Genomic DNA, 21,664 nt, shown 5'->3' with positions numbered 1-21,664 from the left:
TCAGCAAAGAGAACTAAAACTTTCCTGCTATAAAAAGCAAAGTACAATACTTCTTCCTCAGAGACCAAACCAGCTACTTCCATGAAGCACCACCTCCACCTTGTGGCCCTTCACGGAACTGTTGCTGAAAATACTAAAACCCACTATACAAGTGGGTTGAAATTCCAGGCAAAGGCATAAATTTGATCTAGAACTAGTGTTTCTGAATTCCTGACAGATTCACAAACAAGGAAATCATTCTCTGGATTCTCAGGAATTCCCCAAATCTTTCAAACTCTTTATTCATTATATATCTTTAAAAGTTGGGAATTATTTTGGTCCCCAAACTTCCTATTTCTTAGAATACCACTCACTGGATTCCTATGAAGGGTAGTATAAACTTATTATTTATTTATATAGTACCAGACAGGGCCACGAACACATACTTAAGAAAGTTCCCTAGCTTTGTGAATGTAATGAGAAAGCAAAATTGGTCTCCTGACCTCTAGCTTAATAGTTGGCCATACCCAACACTGGGTCAACAGGTCCTGCATAAATCATTGCAATCAGTGAGAGGGAAGGGGGGCACCTGGGTGGCTCAGTCGGTTAAGCATCCGACTTCGGCTTGGGTCATGATCTCATGGTCGGTGGGTTTAGCCCCACGTCAGGCTCTGTGCTGACAGCTCAGAGCCTGGAGCCTGCTTCAGATTCTGTGTCTCCCTCTCTCTCTGCCCCTTCCCCACTCAAGTTCTGTCTCTCTCTCTCTTTCTCAAAACTAAATAAACATTAAAAAAAAAAAAATTTTTTTTTAAATAAGTGAGAGGGAGGGGCACCTGGGTGGCTCAGCCAATTAAGCGCCTGACTCTTGGTATCTCATGGTATGTGGGTTTGAGCCCTGCATCGGGCTCCTTACTGACAGTGTGGAGCCCGCTTGGGATTCTCTCCCCACCCCCCCCTCTCAAAAATAAGTAAGTAAACTTAAGAAAAAAAAATTTTTAAATAAGTGAGGGGAGTGAACATAAGGTCAAACACTTTCATTGTTTTTAAAAATGAAATTAGCTGCTGTCAGTCAACAGACCACAAGCTATATGCTGTGCCTTGCCCCGTATATTGCAATGTCTACCCACTGCCTACCTAAGTAAATTAGTGATATTTTACCAACTCTAAGAAGTCGGAATACTTGACCTTTCTTAATCTTACCAGGTGTTTATAGGTTTTCAGACAACTGGCTTTCATTGATAGTAATTATAAGATATCATTAAATGTAAGATGCCACAGAGATGTTCAATGCGGAAAACAAAATCTGCATCTTACAGTGAAATTTGAAGTAGGATATTTTTATATCACCTACCACATTTTTTGAGCATCCACTATATGCTTAGTACTGTTAGTACTGTACTTTTAGTTCTAACTCCCTTATTGATGGGTGCTCAAATTTCAGATGCTTAGGAAATATATTAACCACTTGGTGCAACAGACACTAATGTTTTACCTGCCTCTTTTCTTTTTTCTTAATGTTTATTTATTTTTTGAAAGAGGGTAAGCAAGAGAGGGGCACAGAGGATCCCAAGCAGGCTCCAACACTGTCAGTGCAGAGCCCAAAACAGACTTGAACCCATGAATCATGAGATCATGACCTGAGCCAATATCAAGAACCGGATGCTTAACCGACTAAGCCACTGGGCACCACTGCCTCACTCCTTTCTAATACAGAACCTCACTGCTGTTTGGTATCTTCCCTCTTCCATATGGCCACATGGAATGGGTCAAGGAGGAGAACCAAATGTTTATAGACTTTGCCAAGTTTCCTTTTTCTGCCAGTGATTAATGAGATATAAGAGGATGTTAAGGTGCTCTGATGGGGAAGATGGGGAAAAAATGAGTTCTTGAGAACACTGAACATCTAAGTTTTCCAACCCTGAAACTGCCCTACCACAGTTATGTGAGACTTCATGTTAATATGAGAGTATACCTTCCTTTTTGTTTAAGCGAATTGAGTTTTTGTTAACTTACATAAAAATCTCTTAACCGATATCCCAAAAGGGATCAGTTATGCTGGAGTATCAAACTGTATTTCTCTCTTAGACAGGCTGCCAGTAAGATTTGTAACAGGCATGTCATGGCTTTTCCCTGGGATGGATATATTGACAGCCTTGACTTAACTGAAAGAGATTAGTGCTACTTCAATAGGAGCTCAATCAGAGCATATTCTCTCCAGTCTTAAACTGCACAAAGAAGACACTGGTCTACCTACAAGAATTCTGCAGGGAGGGTATCAACTGGCAGCAGCATTGACAGGGATATGGGTAGTGTCAACCTTTCAGTATCAGGCCATTAAAGACAAGATTAATGTAAGGTTGTCCCATACGGTCCCACTTAGAAAAAGCTCTAATGCCTGTCATGTCTAAGAAGACCATCTCATTGATGGGCAAATATATTTAACAGACCTCCTTAGTAGTCCCAAATTCCCAGCCAGTAACACAAACAATGCTTTATTTTAAAGTTTCTTTTTTTTTGGGGCGCCTGGGTGGCGCAGTCGGTTAAGCGTCCGACTTCAGCCAGGTCACGATCTCGCGGTCCGTGAGTTCGAGCCCCGCGTCAGGCTCTGGGCTGATGGCTCAGAGCCTGGAGCCTGCTTCCGATTCTGTGTCTCCCTCTCTCTCTGCCCCTCCCCATTCATGCTCTGTCTCTCTCTGTCTCAAAAATAAATAAACGTTGAAAAAAAAATTTTTTTTTTTAAATAAAAAATAAAAAAAAAATAAAGTTTCTATTTTTTTTTAATTTTTTTTTTAATGTTTATTTAGCATGAATGGGGGAGGGTCAGAGACAGAGGGAGACACAGAATCTGAAGCAGGCTCCAGGCTCTGAGCCGTCAGCACAAAGCCTGACGCGGGGCTTGAACTCATGGACCGTGATATCATGACCTGAGCCAAAGTCAGATGCTTAACCGACTGAGCCACCCAGGCGCCCCTTAAAGTTTCTTTAGGAAGATTTGAGAGACAGAAAGACAGACAGACAGACAGACAGACAGACAGACAGACTGAATGACTTACCCACAGTAATCTGACACAGAAAATTTTCTTAGGTATTCTGCTCAAATAAGAGCCTTGTGTCTCCTAAGCACGGATACAAGACAAACCCATTTGCTGACTTCCTACCAAGGCTTATAAGTATAAAGAATAAAGGTTTCTTGAGAATTGCTTCTGCTGATAGAATATTACCACAGCAGCAAGGCCCCACTCTGCTCCTCTCACAAAGTAGATTCCAAAAGGCTCAGAGCTCCTTTTGTTCACTGTATTCCCTTTTTCCAGCCTCATCCATTAGTTTTCTTCTCACTGCCTATCCTGGAACTCCAGCGGTAAACAAGCTGTTTAGGTCCCAACAAACTACAAGGATGTACTTCTGTGGCATGTTGATTGGCATGTTTACAGCAGCTTTTCTTACTCAGTGCTGAGCTCTTTATATCATATCGCTCCTTATATATTACTGGGTCACATGACTACTTTAAATATCAGAATTTGAAAGACTTGAAAGTGCATGGTAGACCCTAAAGGTGGACAATTAAATGCCTTTCTCTAGTTTATGATAAGCTATCAATAATTATCTTTAAATAAGAAATGAAACTGTTGTCAAAAAGTTTCAGGGTTTTTGGTGCCAAGTAGCTATTTACATAGAAAAATTGCTAAGGTAATGTTAACTTACGAGTTTAAGGCTGAAATTAAGTGAAAGTCATCTTCGCACCTACATTAATTTAACATTGCTTCTTACCAGTTTTCCTGCCCCTAATTCCATATCCATTTCCCCACCCCAAATCCATTCCCCACAATGTGCCTAGAACAGAAATTTTAAAACATAATTTTATTATCTTACTTCTTGCTTAGACCCCAAAGTGCAAATTCCGAATTGTAACTAGGACATACAATGTAATGCTTCAAGTTCTGTCATCTATCTCCATTCTGGCCCTATCTTTCACTAGTCTTCGCCTGACTAACTTGTACTCATCCCTTAGGATCATCTTTCTGAAGGTGAACTAGGTTACTAAAAAGCACTGGCTCTGGGTTCAAATTCTGGCCCTTCCATTTATTAACTCTGTGACTTTGGGTAAGGTAAGTTACATCTCTATTTCATGGATGCGAGACACACATAAAAACTTCCATGCTGTTCTGCCATCTTGGCTCCCTTTAGTTACATCTCCAGACTAGAGCTTACTCACCTATAAAATCAAGATAATAAAGTAACTATCATGTAGGCATGTATTGAAAAAACAAGGTAAATCTGGTAGCCTTTAGCAGTCTCTAATAATAATGAGGACTTAGTAAATATTATGTTGTTTTTATTATTACACACCTGTTCTTTGAGCTCCCTATATACTTTTATCACAGCACCCGTCATTCTTTCTTGGCTATTAACTGGTCTGACACCTGACCAGTTTTCAATTGCCCTCCCTGCCCTCCTCCTACCACCACTAACACAATACCCACCAGCATACTTGAGAACTATACCTTGTACCCATAGGAAACTATGATCTACTCTGGCAAGTGATTCTTAGAAAGTGGTCATCCCTAGTTGAGTCATTCAACTCAACCAGTGGTTCTCAACTGGGGACGATTTTGCCTCCCAGGGGACATTTTTGGTTATTGTAAGTCAGAGGAGGTACTACTGGCACCTAATGGTTAAAAACCAAGGATGCTGCAATGCACAGGGCAACCCTCTACAACACAGAATCATCTGGCCCGAAATGTCGATGGTGACAAGTTAAAGAAATCCTGAACTAAACAGCAGGTTCAGGAAGAATAACTTTTTCACCAGCATCAAATGTATGATAGGCAAATTAGAAATTTCATATGCTGAATGAATAAAAGGGGCCTATAATTCCAGTACATGCTATAAAAATTTAAGTCACTGCAATTTATAAACTAACCATCCATCCATCCATCCATCCATCCATCCATCCATCCATCCATCCATGCACAGTACCTAGCTAATACCTACAGGTCCTTTCTATAAAGATTTTTAATCAAAATATTTATTTCTTAATGTTTTTTATACTTGATCCAAGCCAAAAGCTCAAGAAATGATTATTATTTCTTAACATTTTAACAATCAATACTTCACTTTAAAAATCCTTTTCAGGTGCCTGGCTGGGGCGCCTGGGTGGTTTAGCCGGCTAAGCATTCGACGTCAGCTCAGGTCATGATCTCACCATTTGTGGGTTCGAGCCCCGCATCAGGCTCTGTGCTGAGCCTGGAGCCTGCTTCAGATTCTGTGTCTCCCTCTCTCTCTGCCCCTCTCATGCTCATGCTCTGTCTCTCAAGAATAAATAAACGTTAAAAAAAAATTCTTTTTGGCTGCCTGGGTGTTTCAGTCGGTTAAGCGTCCAACTCGGCTTCAACTCAAGTCATGATCTCACAGTTTCATGAGTTTGAACCCCACATCGGGCTCTGCGCAGGCAATGCAAAGCTTGCTTGGGATCTGCTCTCTTGCCCTCTCTCTCTGTCCCTCTCCTACTCATGCTGCCTTTGTATCTCTCAAAATAAATAAACTTAATATAAAAAGAAAAAAAATAATAAAAATCCTTTTCATTTAGTCTCTTCTATTGAAATAATGCTGCTGCCAAAACACAAATAATGCTATGCTCCACCAACTAAAAGGGAAAAACCTGAAATGCCACCACTCCTACACCCTCTCACAGGGCAGCCAGAGGTATATGGTGGCACCTGCATGCTACAGCAATTCATCAATCATTGAAATTCAAATAAGTGCAGAGGTGGAAGGCGGCAGAGTTTCAGTAAGAAATGGGGGGAAAAAAATCAATGTCAAAGTTGACATCCTTTTCTGCTGACATATAAAGGACACAGCAATGGTAAAAACACACAGAACACCTTCTGTTACTCAAAATTACAAAATGTCTTCTATGCTTTTAAATAAAGAATAATGAACCTGGAAGAACATGTAGAAGAATACTAGTAATGTAACTGAGAATGAATTGGCAGAGTTGAAATCAGTTACCATAATGGATTTTTTTTTAAGATTTTTAATTTTTATTTACTTATTTTGAGAGAGGAGGGAGGGAGGGAGGGAGAGGGAGGGAGAGAGGGAGAGAGAGAGAGAGAGAGAGAGAGAGAGAGAGAGAGAGAGAGAGATTGATTGATTTGATTGAGGCCAATGTGGGGCTCAATCCCACAACCCTGGGATCATGACCTAAGCCAAAACCAAGAGTCAAAGGCTCAATCAACTGAGCCACTCAAAAGCCCCAAAGGAGTTTTTAAATGGTTAATTTGGAATACAAACATTTAATCAAGACTGCCTTTTATTATTTTTTAAGTTTATTTTATTTTACTTTTTATGAGAGAGTGAGCAAGTGGGGGAGAGGGAGAAAGGATCTCAAGCAGGCTCCACACTCAGCACAGAGACCAACACAGGGCTTGATCCGATGAACTGTGAAGGTCATGACTTGAGCCGAGATCAAGAGTCGTGCACTTAACCAACTGAGCCACCCAGGTACCCCTTCTTTTTTTAAGACTGTCTTTAAAAGACAAAGTACTGGGGCGCCTGGGTGGCTCAGTCAGTTGAGTATCCAACTCTTGATTTCAGCTCTAGTCATGATCCCAGGGTCATGGGATTGAGTGTCACACCAGGCTCTGTGCTAAGCGTGGAGCCTGCCTGAGATTCTCTCTTCCTCTACCTTTGCCCCCCTCTCTCGCTTAGATGCTTTCTCTCTCTCTCTCAAAAAACAAAAGGAAGGAAGGAAGGAAGGAAGGAAGGAAGGAAGGAAGGAAGGAAGGAAGGAAGGACCCGACAAAGTACTTAACAATTAACATTATATTATATATAATAATCCATAATTTTGTGCATGCCTTCCCCTAAGCCTGTGAACATATCTAATCTCCTTTGCATATCTAGAAAACTCAATTCCTATCATATAGATGGCTTAACACATTAATTGAATGAGATGTGAATGAGTAGATGAACTGTCTATAGATTCCCCTCACCCTCCTGCAAATGTCCCATCTAAGTAAGATGTGTCCTTTTATGTACCCAATTATCCATTTTGCCTTCCTGTGTGCTCGATGTCCTAGTAAATTAAATTCAGTGGCACAATAAATGCTGTATTCAGATCAACCATGTTGGATAGCAATGTCTCAATAACTTAACTACCCCCCAACACCAACACCAAAAAAAGATCATTATTCTCACCTTCCACCTAATTATGACTTTATCATTCCATACCTTCCTCAGGTGCAGCTGAAGCTCCTTCAGGTAGGACAGGCTGTAATTCCCCAGTTTCAGAATTATTTTCCAAATCAGTCATCTGCATTCCTTCCAGACGACCACCTTTAGCAGTAGCCCTCAAAGAGGGAGAAAACAACCTGATATTTTTGTGTAACTAGTCAGCGATACAATAATCTACATTTTCTTCTTGTCCTGAAACTGAGCATGAAACTAAGTAGGGTATATGGCACTAGTGCTTTATTTTTTAAAAAATCCAATAGAAGATTCACAATAAAAGATTAGAAAATGATGGACTGTATCAATGTCATATCCTGGTTGTGATATTGTATCAGTTTTGCAAAATATTATCATTAGAGGGAAGTACATAAGGTGTATATAGGATCTCTGTTTTATTTCTTAGAACTGCATGTGAACATATAATTATCTCAATAATAATTCTGATTAAAAGATAAAAACAGAAGTCCTAAATGATAAGTTCTTACTAATATAGAAAGACTTTTGAGATATATTACTGAGAAAATAAGGTGTGCTTTATGTACTAAAAAAGCTATATAGTCACAGTTGCTTAAATATGCATAAGAACTGAAAAAACACAGCATATATAAAAAATTAAAAACAGCAGGGAAGTGTGTGGGCAGGGGGTTGGAAAACTAAGCAGATGGGAGACAAAGATGGGGAAATTTTCACTTAATATTCTTTTCTTACTTCCATTTTTAACCACTTATTATTAGTATTTAAAGTTTTTGCTTACAAACTACTATAAATTAGGGAAGGGAAAAAAAAGACACAAACTAGAAAACATCACATAAGCCAGGCTAGTGATACAATTAACTGTAAAGTGAGGGTTAAAGCTAAGGGCTGCAAGGTCACGATCTCGCGGTCTGTGAGTTCGAGCCCCGCATCAGGCTCTGGGCTGATGGCTCACAGCCTGGAGCCTGTTTCCGATTCTGTGTCTCCCTCTCTCTCTGCCCCTCCCCCGTTCATGCTCTGTCTCTGTCCCAAAAAATAAATAAACGTTGGAAAAAAAAAAAATTTTAAAGCTAAGGGCTGCAGATATTTATAAAGGATTTTACAGTCTAGAAAAAAGTCTACATTCATAAATATTTAATTGTTATGACTAAAGGCAGATATAAATATCTCCATAACAAACAAAATATAAAAGCTGGTTGTAGCTGCAACGTGAATATGGAATACGTATAAAATCAGGCTAGGTAATGGGGAGGACAAGATAACATCTAATAATTATAACACCTTTCCACTGCTTAAACTGGAGCTAAATCAGAAAACTAAATCACACCAACTCTTCTTTACATTTGGTAATTATCCAGACCTTAAAACTATATAAAATTAAGTAAATTTAAGGGATGTTATTCTCTCTCTAATTCAAAATCATTTTCAAAGTCTCCAAGGTAGAACTATTCCATTGTTTAAATTTAGAAATATATTTAATATCCATAAAATAGATCAGCAGATGGGTATTAAGGGCTCGTCTAGCACGTTCACAGACAATATATCCCATAATCACTTAATCTTTTTAATTGGTAAAAGTTTAATTGACGTGGCTGGGATGTGAGTTTTTGTTTCCCGGGTGAGAGATAAAGGTGATGACTACCAGATAGTATATCCTTTTGAGAAATTCCAACTATGAGTTTTGCAGACATTTTCATAAGAGAAGAGAAAAAAAGTGAAAGTACAAAAGCAGTGTTAAAAATAAAAACGCTAGAATTGCTTTGTTCTGTACAAAACATGCATAGAAGATCTATGACATAATGTAGCCTAGCACAAGTGTCTTAAAAAATGTGGAGCAGGGGCGCCTGGATGGCTCAGTTGGTTAAGCGACCGACTTTGGCCCAGGTTATGATCTCACAGTTTGTGAGTTCGAGCCCCGCTTCGGATTCTGTGTCTCCCCCTCTCTCTGCCCCTCCCCTGCTCATGCTCTGTGTCTGTCTGTCAATAATAAATAAAGGTTAAAAAAAATTTTTTTTAATTAAAAAAAATGTGGAGCAGATAGAAAAAATAAAAAAATAAAAAAATAAAGTAAAATAAATTTTTAAAGAGCTGACACACACAACAAAAACTCACAAGGCAGAATTCACACAAGGTTACACAATATTATTCTCTTAACTTCAGTGATTTCTAACATAACAGAACTTCTAATAACATCTCATTTCATTCCACTAAGAAAAGAAAGTAGGGTCTCTGGTACTTTAGATTTTAATACAACAAATAAACTTTATATCTGCTAAAAAATTAACGAAGTAGAAATTTATTTTATTCATCATGATATAGACTTAAGAAGTGCTATTGAATAAAGCTATTGGCAATTATTCCACTACATAAACAAAAGAACTTACCCCAAGGTGACCATTTTCCTCCTTTTCTCAACAGCAGGTAAACCACTGAAAACTGCAACCACAACAGCATCTGAATCCAAAGCTTGACACTGCCGGTCTTCGGATTTGGGCAGAATATCACCGATACTGCCATGTGTTAAGGCTCGGGGAGAACTATGCCTGCTCCCAGACTGAGAGCTTCCTGGGGAACCTACAGAAAAGAAATGGGATACTCTGAAAGAAGGCAAACAAAAGTTCTCTAGTTTCCACTTTAGAATGTCTCACTACATACACATTTTTAAACTGCCGGCAGACTCAAAGCCAATTTAAAGACATATCCCAGGTTTTTTTTGATGCCAGGTATTTAAAATTAAGGAGTCCAGAATATGAGTCTAATGATTGCATTTTATTACTGACGGGTCTGTTTTTGGGAGATCAAGAACTTTCAAATCAAGTTTCAGCACTGCTGGTGCCTTTAAACATATAAATCTACCTATACCATAACATCAATTTCAAATAACAAATATCTACACACTGAAATTACATTCTGAACTCTCCAAATTTACCTTCAGACAGAGTTTGACAGTCTCCCTTTGAACGGCTATTTTCCCCAGAGTCTATTGCTCTTCGAAGTGACAGACTACCTGCTATACTGGACCGAGCTGGCTTGGGTGAATTACTCTTCTTATTTGTGGCTGCAAAGACATTTAAAAATATCTTTGAATAAGGTAAAATAGCATAAGACTCACTATGCAGGGACTTAGGGGAAGACTAATCTTATGGAAGGTATTCTATCTACTGTGTCCAAAAAACCCAGGACACTGTGGTCCCAAATGGTTTATTTGGGGTTATACGCAAAAAGCATTCCTATTTTGCTATTCATGAAGCAAGACCAGAAAAATATCAGTAAACTCCAAAAGAAAAATCCTACCAGATATGAACTCCAATCTCAATGCCAAAGTATTAACAACAAAAAGATAGGGGCGCCTGGGTGGCGCAGTCGGTTAAGCATCCGACTTCAGCCAGGTCACGATCTCGTGGTCCGTGAGTTCGAGCCCCGCGTCAGGCTCTGGGCTGATGGCTCGGAGCCTGGAGCCTGTTTCCGACTCTGTGTCTCCCTCTCTCTCTGCCCCTCCCCCGTTCATGCTCTGTCTGTCTCTGTCCCAAAAATAAATAAAAAACGTTGAAAAAAAAAACTCTTTAAAAAAAAAAAGATAACCCTCCAAACACTTGAAAATTGTAAATTATTGGATTAAAAAGAAAATCAATGAAGTAAAAATGAACAACAAATATTTCAAGATGTTTGTGGCTAAGACAATAATTGGGGAAAATGTATATAGCCTTATAATGAATTAGGAAAAAATGAAACTAAGTGACCTAATATGCACTCAAAAAACTAGAAGAAGAATAAAAATAAAGAGTAAGCAGAAGACATGCATTTAAAGGTAATAAACGAGATCAGCAAGGTAGCAGAATGTAAGACCAAAAACTGATTGTCTTTTTATAGATCAGCAAAGAACAACCCAAGAATGAAATTAAGTAAACAGTTTTATTTACAATAGCATCAAACAGAATAAAATACTTAGGAAAAAAATTTAATAAACATTAAGACTCGTACACTGGAAACTATCAAACACTGTTAAGAGACAAAAAAGATGGAAAAATTTGCATCTTACTGAATCAGGGGCACCTGGGTGGTTCAGTTGGTTAAGCATCTGACTCTTGATTTGGGTTCAGGTCATATCTCGCGGTTTGTGGGACTGAGCCCTATGTCAGGCTCTGTGCTGATGGTGCAGAGCCTGCTTCAGATTCTCTCTCTCCCTCTCTCTTTGCCCCTCCCCTGCTTGCACTCTCTCTCTCTCTCAAAATAAATAAAGGAAGAAAATTAAAAAAAAAATAAATAAAGATGGTGGGAATGCAAGCTGGTGCAGCCACTCTGGAAAACAGTATGAAGGTTCCTCAAAAAACTAAAAATAGAACTACCCTATGACCCAGCAATCGTACTACTAGGCATTTATCCACAGGATACAGGTGTGCTGTTTCAAAGGGACACATGCACCCCCATGTTTATAGCAGCACTATCAACAATAGCCAAAGTATGGTAAGAGCCCAAATGTCCATCGATGGATGAATAAAGAAAATGTGGTGTATATATATATAATGGAGTATTATTCAGCAATCAAAAAGAATGAAATCTTGCTATTTGCAACTACGTGGATGGAACTGGAGGGTATTATGCTAAGTGAAATTAGTCAGAGAAAGACAAAAATCATATGACGTCATTCATATGAGGACTTTAAGAGACAAAACAGATGAACATAAGGGAAGGGAAACAAAACTAATATAAAAACAGGGAGGGGGACAAAACAGAAGAGACTCATAAATATGGAGAACAAACTGAGGGTTACTGGAGGGATTGTGGGAGGGGGATGGGCTAAATGGATAAGGGGCACTAAGGAATCTACTCCTGAAATCATTGTTGCACTATATGCTAACTAATTTGGAGGTAAAATTTAAAAAAGAAAAAAAAATTTTTTAAAAAAGAAAGATGGGAAAAATACTGTGTTCATTGATGGGAAGACTTAATGTTGTTAACACAGCAACACTTCCAAAATTGATCTACAAGTTTAACACAATCCTTATAAAAATTCCAATGGTCTTTTTTCTTCTCCTTCTCCTTTGGGGTTATACAATTTAAATTCAATTTAGTTGTTTTTTCAATTTAAATTCAAGTTAGTTAACACAGAGTGCAGTCTTGGCTTCAGGAGTAGAACCCAGTGATTCATCTCTTACATATAATATCCAGTGCTCATCCCAAAAAGCACCCTCTTTAATACCTATCACCAGTCTTTCTTTCTCATTGCACAAATTGGTGTGCTGATTCTAAATTCATATGAAAAATCCAGAATACCCAAAAACATCTTGAATGGAGTATTCACACTTCTGATTTCAAAACTTGCTGTAAAATTACATTAACCCAAACTGTATGGTATACTGGTGTAAAGACAGAAATATAGATCATTGGAACAGAATTGAGAGTCCAGAAATAAACCCTTATATTTATAGTCAATTAATTTTTGACAATACACTGGACAAAGGCAAAGAAAGAAAGAAAGAAAGAAAGAAAGAAAGAAAGAAAGAAAGAAAAGAAAAGAAAAGAAAAGAAAGAAAGAAAAACATGGACAATAACAACAGTTGGCAAGGATGGAGAAATTGGAACCTTCAACTGGGTTCCAATTAGAAACTGAATGGGAATTTAAAATGGTGCAGCTGCTTTGGAAACAGTTAAGGTAATGCCTCAAAAAGTTCCCGTATAACCCAATTCTACTCCTAAGCATATATGCAAGATAAATAAAAATACATATGCCCACACAAAAACATGTTCATGAAGGTTCATAGGACTATTATTCATAAGAGCCAAAAAGTAGAAAAACATTACATGATGCCTATCAACTGATAAGTAGGTAAACAAAACAGTACACATACAATGAAGTTGTGATTCAGCAATAAAAAGGAATGAAATAATACATGCTACAACACTGATGACCCTTGAAAATGTTATGCTAAGTGAAAGAAGCCAGACACAAAAGGCCTCATATTATATGATTCTATTTACGTGAAACTCCAGAAGAAGTAAAACCATGCAGAGAAAATATACTAGAGGTTACCAGGGTTCAGTGAGAGGGAAAAATAGAGTGACTGTTCACGGGAATGGAGTTTTTGGGGAGAAAGGTGATGAAATGTTCTAGACAGTGTTCTAGATAATGGTGATCATCACACAACCTTGTGTCTATATTAAAAACTGTTGAATTGTACACTTGAAGAAGATGTGAGAAAATATTAAGACAAATTTTTCCTCTACAATGTATATATAAATTATAATGTGATCCTTAACCAATAATGCATTATATTAATGCATTAATAGAAACAAAGGTAGAATTTAATGTAATAAAAAGGCAGAAGATAACAGATGAAATCAATCTAAGAACTAGGCCTTTTTTTTTTTTTTTTTTAATAAGAGACTGTGCCAGTGCGGGAGGGGCAGAGAGAGGGAATTTTTTTTTTTTAATTTACATCCAAATTAGTCAGGATATAATGCAATAATGATTTCAAGAGTAGGACCCAGTGATTCATCCTCTACATAAAACACCCAGTGCTCATCCCAGCAGGTGTCTTCCTTAATGTCCCTTGCCCATTTAGCCCATCCCTCCCCACCCAAAACCCCTCCAGCAACCCTGTTTGTTCTCTGTATTTAAGAGTCTCTTGTGTTTTGTCCCCCTCCCTGTTTTTATATTATTTTTGCTTCCCTTCCCTTATGTTCATCTGTTTTGTATCTTAAATTTTTTTTTTTCAATAAATTTTTTTATTTATTTTTGGGACAGAGAGAGACAGAGCATGAATGGGGGAGGGGCAGAGAGAGAGGGAGACACAGAATCAGAAACAGGCTCCAGGCTCCGAGCCATCAGCCCAGAGCCTGACGCGGGGCTCGAACTCACGGACCGCGAGATCGTGACCTGGCTGAAGTCGGACGCTTAACCGACTGCGCCACCCAGGCGCCCCTGTTTTGTATCTTAAATTCCACACGAGAGAAGTCATATATTTGTCTTTCTTTAATTTTGCTTAACATAATACACTCTATTTCCATCCACATTGTTGCAAATGGCAGGATTTCATTCTTCTTGACTGCCAAATAATACTCCATCGTGTGTGTGTGTGTGTGTGTGTGTATGTATATGTGTGTGTGTGTGTCTGTGTGTGTGTGTGTGTGTGTGTGTGTGTGTGTGTATACACACCGTATCTTCTTTATCCATTCATCCATTGGTGGACATTTGGGCTCTTTCCATACTTTGGCTATTGTCGCTAGTGCTGCTATAAACATTGGGGTGCATGTGCCCCTTCAAAACAGCACACCTGTATCCCCTGGATAAATACCTAGTAGTGCAATTGCTGGGTTGTAGGGCAGTTCTATTTTTAATTTTTTTGAGGAACCTCCATACTGTGGCTGCACCAGTTTGCATTCCCACCAGCAGTTCAAAAGGGTGCCTCTTTCTCCACATCCTCACCAACATCTGTTATTGCCCAAGTTGTTAATTTTGGCCATTCTGACAGGTGTGAAGTGGTATCTAATTGTGGTTTTGATTTGTATTTCCCTGATGGTGAGTGGTGCTGTGAGCATCTTTTCATGTGTCTGTTAGCCATCTTGGTGTTTTCTTTGGAAAAGTTTCTATTCATGTCTTTTGCCCATTTCTTCATTGGATTTTTTTTGGGGGTGTTGAGTTTGGTAAGTTCTTTATAGATTTTTGGATACTAATCCTTTATCTGATATGTCATATGCAAACATCTTCTCCTATTCTGTCAGCTGCCTTTTAGTTTTGCTGACTGTTTCCTTTGCTGTGCAGAAGCTTTTTATCTTGATGAGGTGGTCCCAGTAGTTCATTTTTGTATTTGTTTCCCTTGCTTCCAGAGACATGTTGAGTAAGAAGATTCTCTGGCTGAGGTCAGAGAGGTTATTGCCTGTCTTCTCCTCCAGGATTTTGATGGCTTTCTGTCTAGCGTTTAAGTCTTTCATCCATTTTGAGTTTATTTTTGTGTGTGGTGTAAGAAAGTGGTCCAGGGTCATTTTTCTGCATGTCGTTGCCCAGTTTTCCCAACACCATTTGCTGAAGAAATTGTCTTTATTCCATTGGATATTCTTTCCTGCTTTGTCAAAGATTAGCTGGCCATACATTTGGGAGTCCATTTCTGGATTCCTTAGTCTGTTCCACTGATCTATGTGTCTGTTTTTGTGCCAGTACCATACGGTCTTGATGATTACAGCTTTTTAATACATCTTGAAGTCTGGAATTATGATGCCTCCAGCTTTGGTTTTCTTTTTCAGGATTGCTTTGGCTATTTGGAGTCTTTTCTGGTTCCATACAAATTTTACGATTGTTTGTTCTAGCTCTGTGAAGCATGTTGTGTTATTTTGATAAGGATTGCATTAAACATGTAGATTGCTTTGTGTAGTATTGACATCTTAACAATATTTATATTCTAATCCATGAGCAGGGAATATTTTTCAATTTTTTATGTGTCATCTTCAATTTCTTTCTTAGGTTTTTATGTTTTTTTAGTGTATAGATTTTTCACCTCTTTGGTTAGGTTTATTCCTAGGTATTTTATGGGTTTTGGTGCAATTGTAAATGGGATCAATTCTTTGATTTCTCTTTCTGCTGCTTCTCCATATTGGTGATTATAAATTCAACTGATTTCTGTGCGCTGATTTTATATCCTGCGACTTTGCTAAATTCATGGATCAGTTCTAGCAGTTTTTTGGTGGAATCTTTTGAATTTTCCATATAATGTCTGTGAAGAGTGAAAGTTTGACTTCCTCCTTGCTGATTTATATGCCTTTTATTTCTTTGTGTGGTCAGACTGCTGGAGTTAGGACTTCCAATACTGTGAATAGTAGTGGTGAGAGTGGACATCCTTGTTGTGTTCCTGGCCATAGGGGGAAAGTCTCAGTTTTTCCCCATTGAGGATGATATTAGCAGTGGGTGTTTCATATATGGGTTTTATGATCTTGAAGTATGACCCTTTTATCTGTACTTTCTTGGAGGTTTTTATCAAGAAAGGATACTGTATTTTGTCAAATGCCTTCTCTGCATCTATTGAGAGGATCATGTGGTTCTTATTCTTTCTTTTATTTACGTAATGTATCACATTGATTGTTTTGCGGATACTGAACCAGCCCTACACCCCAGGTATAAATCCCACTTGATTGTGGTGAATAATTCTTTTAATGTACAGTTGGATCCGGTTGGCTAGTATCTTGTTGAGGATTTTGCATCCATGTTCATCAGAAAAATTGGGTCTGTAGTTCTTCTGTAGTTCTTTTTAGTGGGATCTGGTTTTGGAATCAACATAATGTTGGCCTTATAGAATGAGTTTGCAAGTTTTCTTCCCATTTCTATTTTTTGGAACAGCTTCAAAAGGATAGGTATAACTCTTCTTTAAATATTTGGTAGAATTCCCCTGGAAAGCCATCCGGCCCTGGACTCTTATTTTCTGGAAGAGTTTTGATTACTAATTCAATTTCTTTACTGGTTATGGGTCTGTTCAAATTTTCTATTTCTTCCTGTTTCAGTTTTGGTACTTCATATGTTTCTAGGAATTTGTCCATTTCATCCAGACTGCCTAATTTATTGGCATGTAATTGTTCATTATATTCTTATTGTTTGTATTTCTGCAGTGCTGGCTGTGATCTCTCCGCTTTCATTCTTGATTTTATTTATTTGGGTCCTTTCCCTTTTCTTTTTGATCAAACTGGCTAAGGGTTTATCAATTTTGTTAATTCTTTCAAAGAATCAGCTCCTGGTTTCATTGATCTGGTTTTTTGTTTGTTTGTTTGTTTTTAATTTCGAAAGCATTGATTTCTGCTGTAATCTGTATTATTTCCTGTCTTCTGCTGTTTTAGGGTTTTACTTGCTATTCTTTTTGCAGCTCTTTAAGGTGTTAGGTTAGGTTATATATCTGAGACCTTTCTCCCTTCTTTAGGAAGGCCTGGATTGCTATATACTTCCCTCTTATGACTACCTTTGTTGCATCCCAGAGGTTTTGGGCTATGGTGTTATCATTTTCATTGGCTTCCATGTACTTTTCAATCTCCTCTTTAACTTCTTGGTTAACCCATTCATTCTTTAGTAGGAGGTTCGTTAATCTCCAAGTATTGTCTTTCCAATTTTTTTCTTATAGCTGATTTTGAGTTTCACAGTGTTGTGATCTGAACAGTATGATCTTGATTTTTTTGTACTTACTGAGGGCTGATTTGTGTCCCAATATGCGATCTATTCTGGAGAATGTTCCATGTGCACTCGAGAAGAATGTGTATTCTGCTGCTTTAGAATGAAATATTCTGAACATATCTGTTAAGTCCATCCAGTCCAGTGTGTCACTCAAAACCATTGTTTCCTTGTTGATTTTCTGCTTAGATGATCTGTCCGCTGCTGTAAGTGGGGTGTTGAAGTCTCCTACTATTATGGTATTATTATCAATGAGTTTCTTTATGTTTGTGATTAATTGATTTATATATTTGGGTGCTCCCACCTTGGAGGCATAAATGTTTAAAACTGTTAGATCTTCTTAGTGTATAGACCCCTTAATTATGATATAATGCCCTTCTTTATCTCTTATCACAGTCTTAATTTTAAAATCTAGATCATCTGATACAAGTATGGCTACTCCAGCTTTCTTTTGACGACCATTAGCATGATAGATGGTTCTCTGTCCCCTTACTTTCAATCTGAAGATGTCTTTAGGTCTAAAATGGGTCTCTTGTAAACAGCATACAGGTGGATCTTGTCTTCTTATCCATTCTGACACCCTATGTCTTTTGATTGGAACGTTTAGTCCATTGACATATAGAGTGAGTACTGAAAGATACAAATTTATTGCCATTGTGTTGCCTGTAGAGTTGGGAGTTTTTGGTGTGTTCTCTGGTCCTTTCTAGTCTTTGTTGCTTTTGGTCTTTTTTGTTTTGTTTTGTCTTTTCTGAGAGGGAGAGAGAATCTTAAGCAGGCTCCACTCCCAGTGTGGAGCCCAAAGCAGGGTTCAGGGCTCAAACTCACAACTGTGAGATCATGTCCTGAGCCAAGATCAAGAGTCAGATGCTTAACTGACTAAGCCACACAGAAACCCCAGAACTAGGGCTTTGAAGAGACAAATAAAATGGACAAATCTCTAGCAAGTCAAATCAAAGGACAAAATAAGGAAACACATATAAGTGAAAAAGTTAACACCCTGTATTCAGAGGACTCTTTACAATTTAAGAGATCAGAATAAGTGAAATATACCAACAAATTTAAGTATTTAATAAAATGAGTAATTTTCTAGGAAAATTAATTATGGAAACTGGTTTAAGAAGGAGAAATATGAGACCAATAAATACAGAGAAATTAAAAAGGCTCTTAAAGTTGTTTCCCTGAAAGAACTACTAAATGGTTTTATGAATGAGTTTCATTAAACTTTTAAGGAGCAGATAAGATGTTATTTTAACAATTTCACAGAACAGAAAAGGACAAAAGCTTCTGAATTTCTTCAGTGGCATAAAACTGGAATTCAAATTGGTTAAGGATAATGTAACAAAAATACAACTCGATTTTACTTATGGCTACCATAGTCAAGAATCCTAAGTAAAATATTAGTGAACTGAATATCGATATTCAGTATATTAAGAACAATTACAAATAACCAAAACCTAGTAGGATTCATCTACTATTTCAAGAATGGTCAACATTAGATACAGAATGTAATTCTCTAAGTTAACAAAGTAATGGGAAAAACAGTATGATCATTTTGCCAGATGCCCAAAAAAGCATAATTCTATACAACTTCTTCATAAACAAAAAACAACCTCTTAGTAAGGAGAAAAAGAGGTAGTTTGGTATAATGGTCAAAGTCATAGTCTCTGAGGTTTAAGCTCTTTGCTCTGCCAATTACCACTGAAATTCTGACAATACTGTTTAATGCCCTGTGCCTCTGTTTATCTATCTGTAAATTGAGGATAAAAACAACTTGCCTCAGAGTTGCTGTTGGGATGTGACTTATGAATGATATCCAGCACATAGTAAACAGTGGTACTTACTGTACATAGTAATTATTAACAATAGAAGGATGTATCATTTACAAAAATTTTTTTAATGCTTATTTATTTTTGAGAGAGAGAGAGACAGAATGTGAGCAGGGGAGGGGCAGAGAAAGGGAGACACAGAATGTGAAGCAGGCTCCAGGCTCTGAGTTGTCAGCACAAAGCCCAACACAGGGCTCAAACTCATGCACCATGAGATCATGACCTGAGCCGAAGTCAGAAGCTAAACTGACTGACCCATCTAGGTGCCCAGATGTATCTTTAAAAAAAAAAAAAAGTTTATTTATTTTGAGAGAGAGGGAGTGAGCACAAGCAAGGGAGGAGCAGAGAGAAGTGGGGAGACAGAATCCCAAGCAAGTCAGTGCAGAGCCTGATGCAGGCCTGATCCCATGAACCCGTGAGCTTATGACCTGGGCTGCAGTCAAGAGCTGGGTGTTCAACCAACTGAGCCATCCAGGCAACCCTGAAGGATGTCTTTTAATTTAGTAAAAACTACTTATTAAAACAAATAGCAAAGTTTGTACTTGAGTAAAAAATGAAAGGAATTTCTAAACAGAATTCAAAACATAATAAAAATTTCTACTACTGCTATTAGTTAACATAGTTTTGAGGTCCTAGCCTACCTAGATGGTGCAAAATGAAAAGTAAATAAGCAATAAAGGAATAAACTGATTATTTGCTGATAATACAATCATCTACTTAAAAATTCTAGATAACTGACTGCAAACCTTACGGCTTTAAAATTTTCACTAAGTGGGCTAAATACAAGACAAACAAGTAAAAACAATAGTCCTCCTACTATGACAAATAATTAGAAAAGATTATGGAGGGGAAAGAGATTCCATTACCAATAGCAACCTAAGTTATAACCTATCTGGAAATAAATATAACAAGACAGATACAGAACTTACACGAAGAAAACTAAAACTATGAAATGACCAAAATAAATAGGAGAAATACCACATTCCCAGATGTTAATGTTTTAAAACTGAAAAGATGTCAATTTTCCAAATTAAGTGTTATTAAATGCACGAAATAATGCAATTTCAGTCAAAATCTTTTTCTGGAAAAGTAAATGTGCAAGAACCATCAAGAATATTTTGAAAACAAAACCAAAATGAAGGCAAATAATTACTGTACTACAAACTGTGAAACTACAGTAGTTAATAACACAACAAATATTCAGTTGAACAATATCAAACTGCTGTTCTTGCAGGTCAAAAACAGTTGCATGTTGGCAATTTCATATGACTCAACCCCTATGAATGAATTTAAAAACAGAATCATGCAAATATGGGAATTTGGGTCTGTTAATAAAGGATGCACTAAATATTATTGGATGAACTAGATTCTTCAAAAAACATGGTTTTTTTGAGGGGAATCAATGAACTTACCTCACACATCATCATGAAAAACAAATTATATTTGTTATAATGATACAAACATTGAAAAGTTAAAAAAAAAACACCATAAGAAAACAAGGGTCATTTTTATAAACCTGGAGTTGAAAAGGCCTTCCAAATAAAAACATTAAGCCCCAAACCCATAAATACTATTAATAGACCTAAAATTAAAAATGTAAAACTTTTGTTTAGCAGAAAAAGACAAAACAGTGACAACAGGAGGGAAGTATTTGCAAAAATATAACAAAAACTTTTTGCAAAACTCTATCCAAAAAGCATTATTTCTTCTGTTGGTTTTAGATTGTCATTTCCTCGACAACTAGATGAGACTGAGTATCCGTTGAGATGTATAGTGTCCATTTGTATTTTTTCTTATGTTACAGCCTAATCATGACTTTTACTCATTTTTCAAGATAATTTTTTTTAGTTTTTTAATGTTTTTATTTATTTTTTGAGAGAGACTGAGACAGTGAAAGCAGGGGAGGGCAGAGAGAGAGGGAGACACAGCCTCTAGGCTCCAAGCTGTCAGCACAGAGCCCAATGTGGGGCTCAAACCCACAAACTGTGAGATCATGACCTGAACTGAAGCTAGATGCTTAACCAACTGAGCCACCCAGATGCCCCCTTTTACAATCCTTTTTCTATTGAACTGTCATGATTATTTTAGGAGAATTCTATGCATTTGGCAATCATCCTCTCTCCTACTCATCTCTACTGGATTACTGCCATCAGTATCTAGCATTAATATACCCCATTTTAATAAACACACACATAGCCCAGAAATAAATGCTCACATATATGGTCAAATGATTTTGTCTTTCTTTTTTTTTAATGTAATCTCTGCACCCAATGTGGGGCTCAAACTTAAAACCTGAGATCAAGAATCACATGCTCTACTGGGGCATCTGGGTGGCTCAGTTGGCTAAGCATCCAACTTTGGCTCATGTCATAATCTCCCAGTTTGTGAGTTTGAGCCCTATGTCGGGCTCTGTGCTGACCGCTCAGAGCCTGGAGCCTGCTTTGGATTCTGTGTCTCCCTCTCTCTCTGCTCCTCCCCACTCATGCTCTCTCTCTCTCTCAAAAATAAACAT

At 37.7% G+C, this 21,664-nt stretch overlaps 1 protein-coding gene across 8 annotated transcripts in view; it reads right to left on the bottom strand.

The window, feature by feature from the left end:
- Positions 1-21,664, bottom strand: part of TRIM37 (tripartite motif containing 37) — a 146,663-nt gene that overhangs the window by 20,232 nt on the left and 104,767 nt on the right. For 4 of the 8 annotated variants that reach the window (XM_086686825.1, XM_086686824.1, XM_086686829.1 and 1 more), the window contains 3 exons: positions 10,112-10,240; positions 9,567-9,756; positions 7,210-7,349 (listed from right to left, as the gene is read on the bottom strand). In XM_086686825.1, the coding sequence (XP_086542951.1) occupies positions 7,210-7,349; positions 9,567-9,756; positions 10,112-10,240 (459 nt within the window). The remainder of the gene's footprint in view (positions 1-7,209; positions 7,350-9,566; positions 9,757-10,111; positions 10,241-21,664) is intronic. The other 4 variants (XM_025918370.2, XM_086686830.1, XM_086686827.1 and 1 more) reach the window with 3 other exon arrangements.

This window comes from Puma concolor, chromosome E1, assembly GCF_028749965.1.
Source record: "Puma concolor isolate L17-30 chromosome E1, mPumCon1.1.hap2, whole genome shotgun sequence".
Lineage (NCBI taxonomy): Eukaryota > Metazoa > Chordata > Mammalia > Carnivora > Felidae > Puma > Puma concolor.
This window is presented reverse-complemented; position numbering and strand designations above follow the sequence as displayed.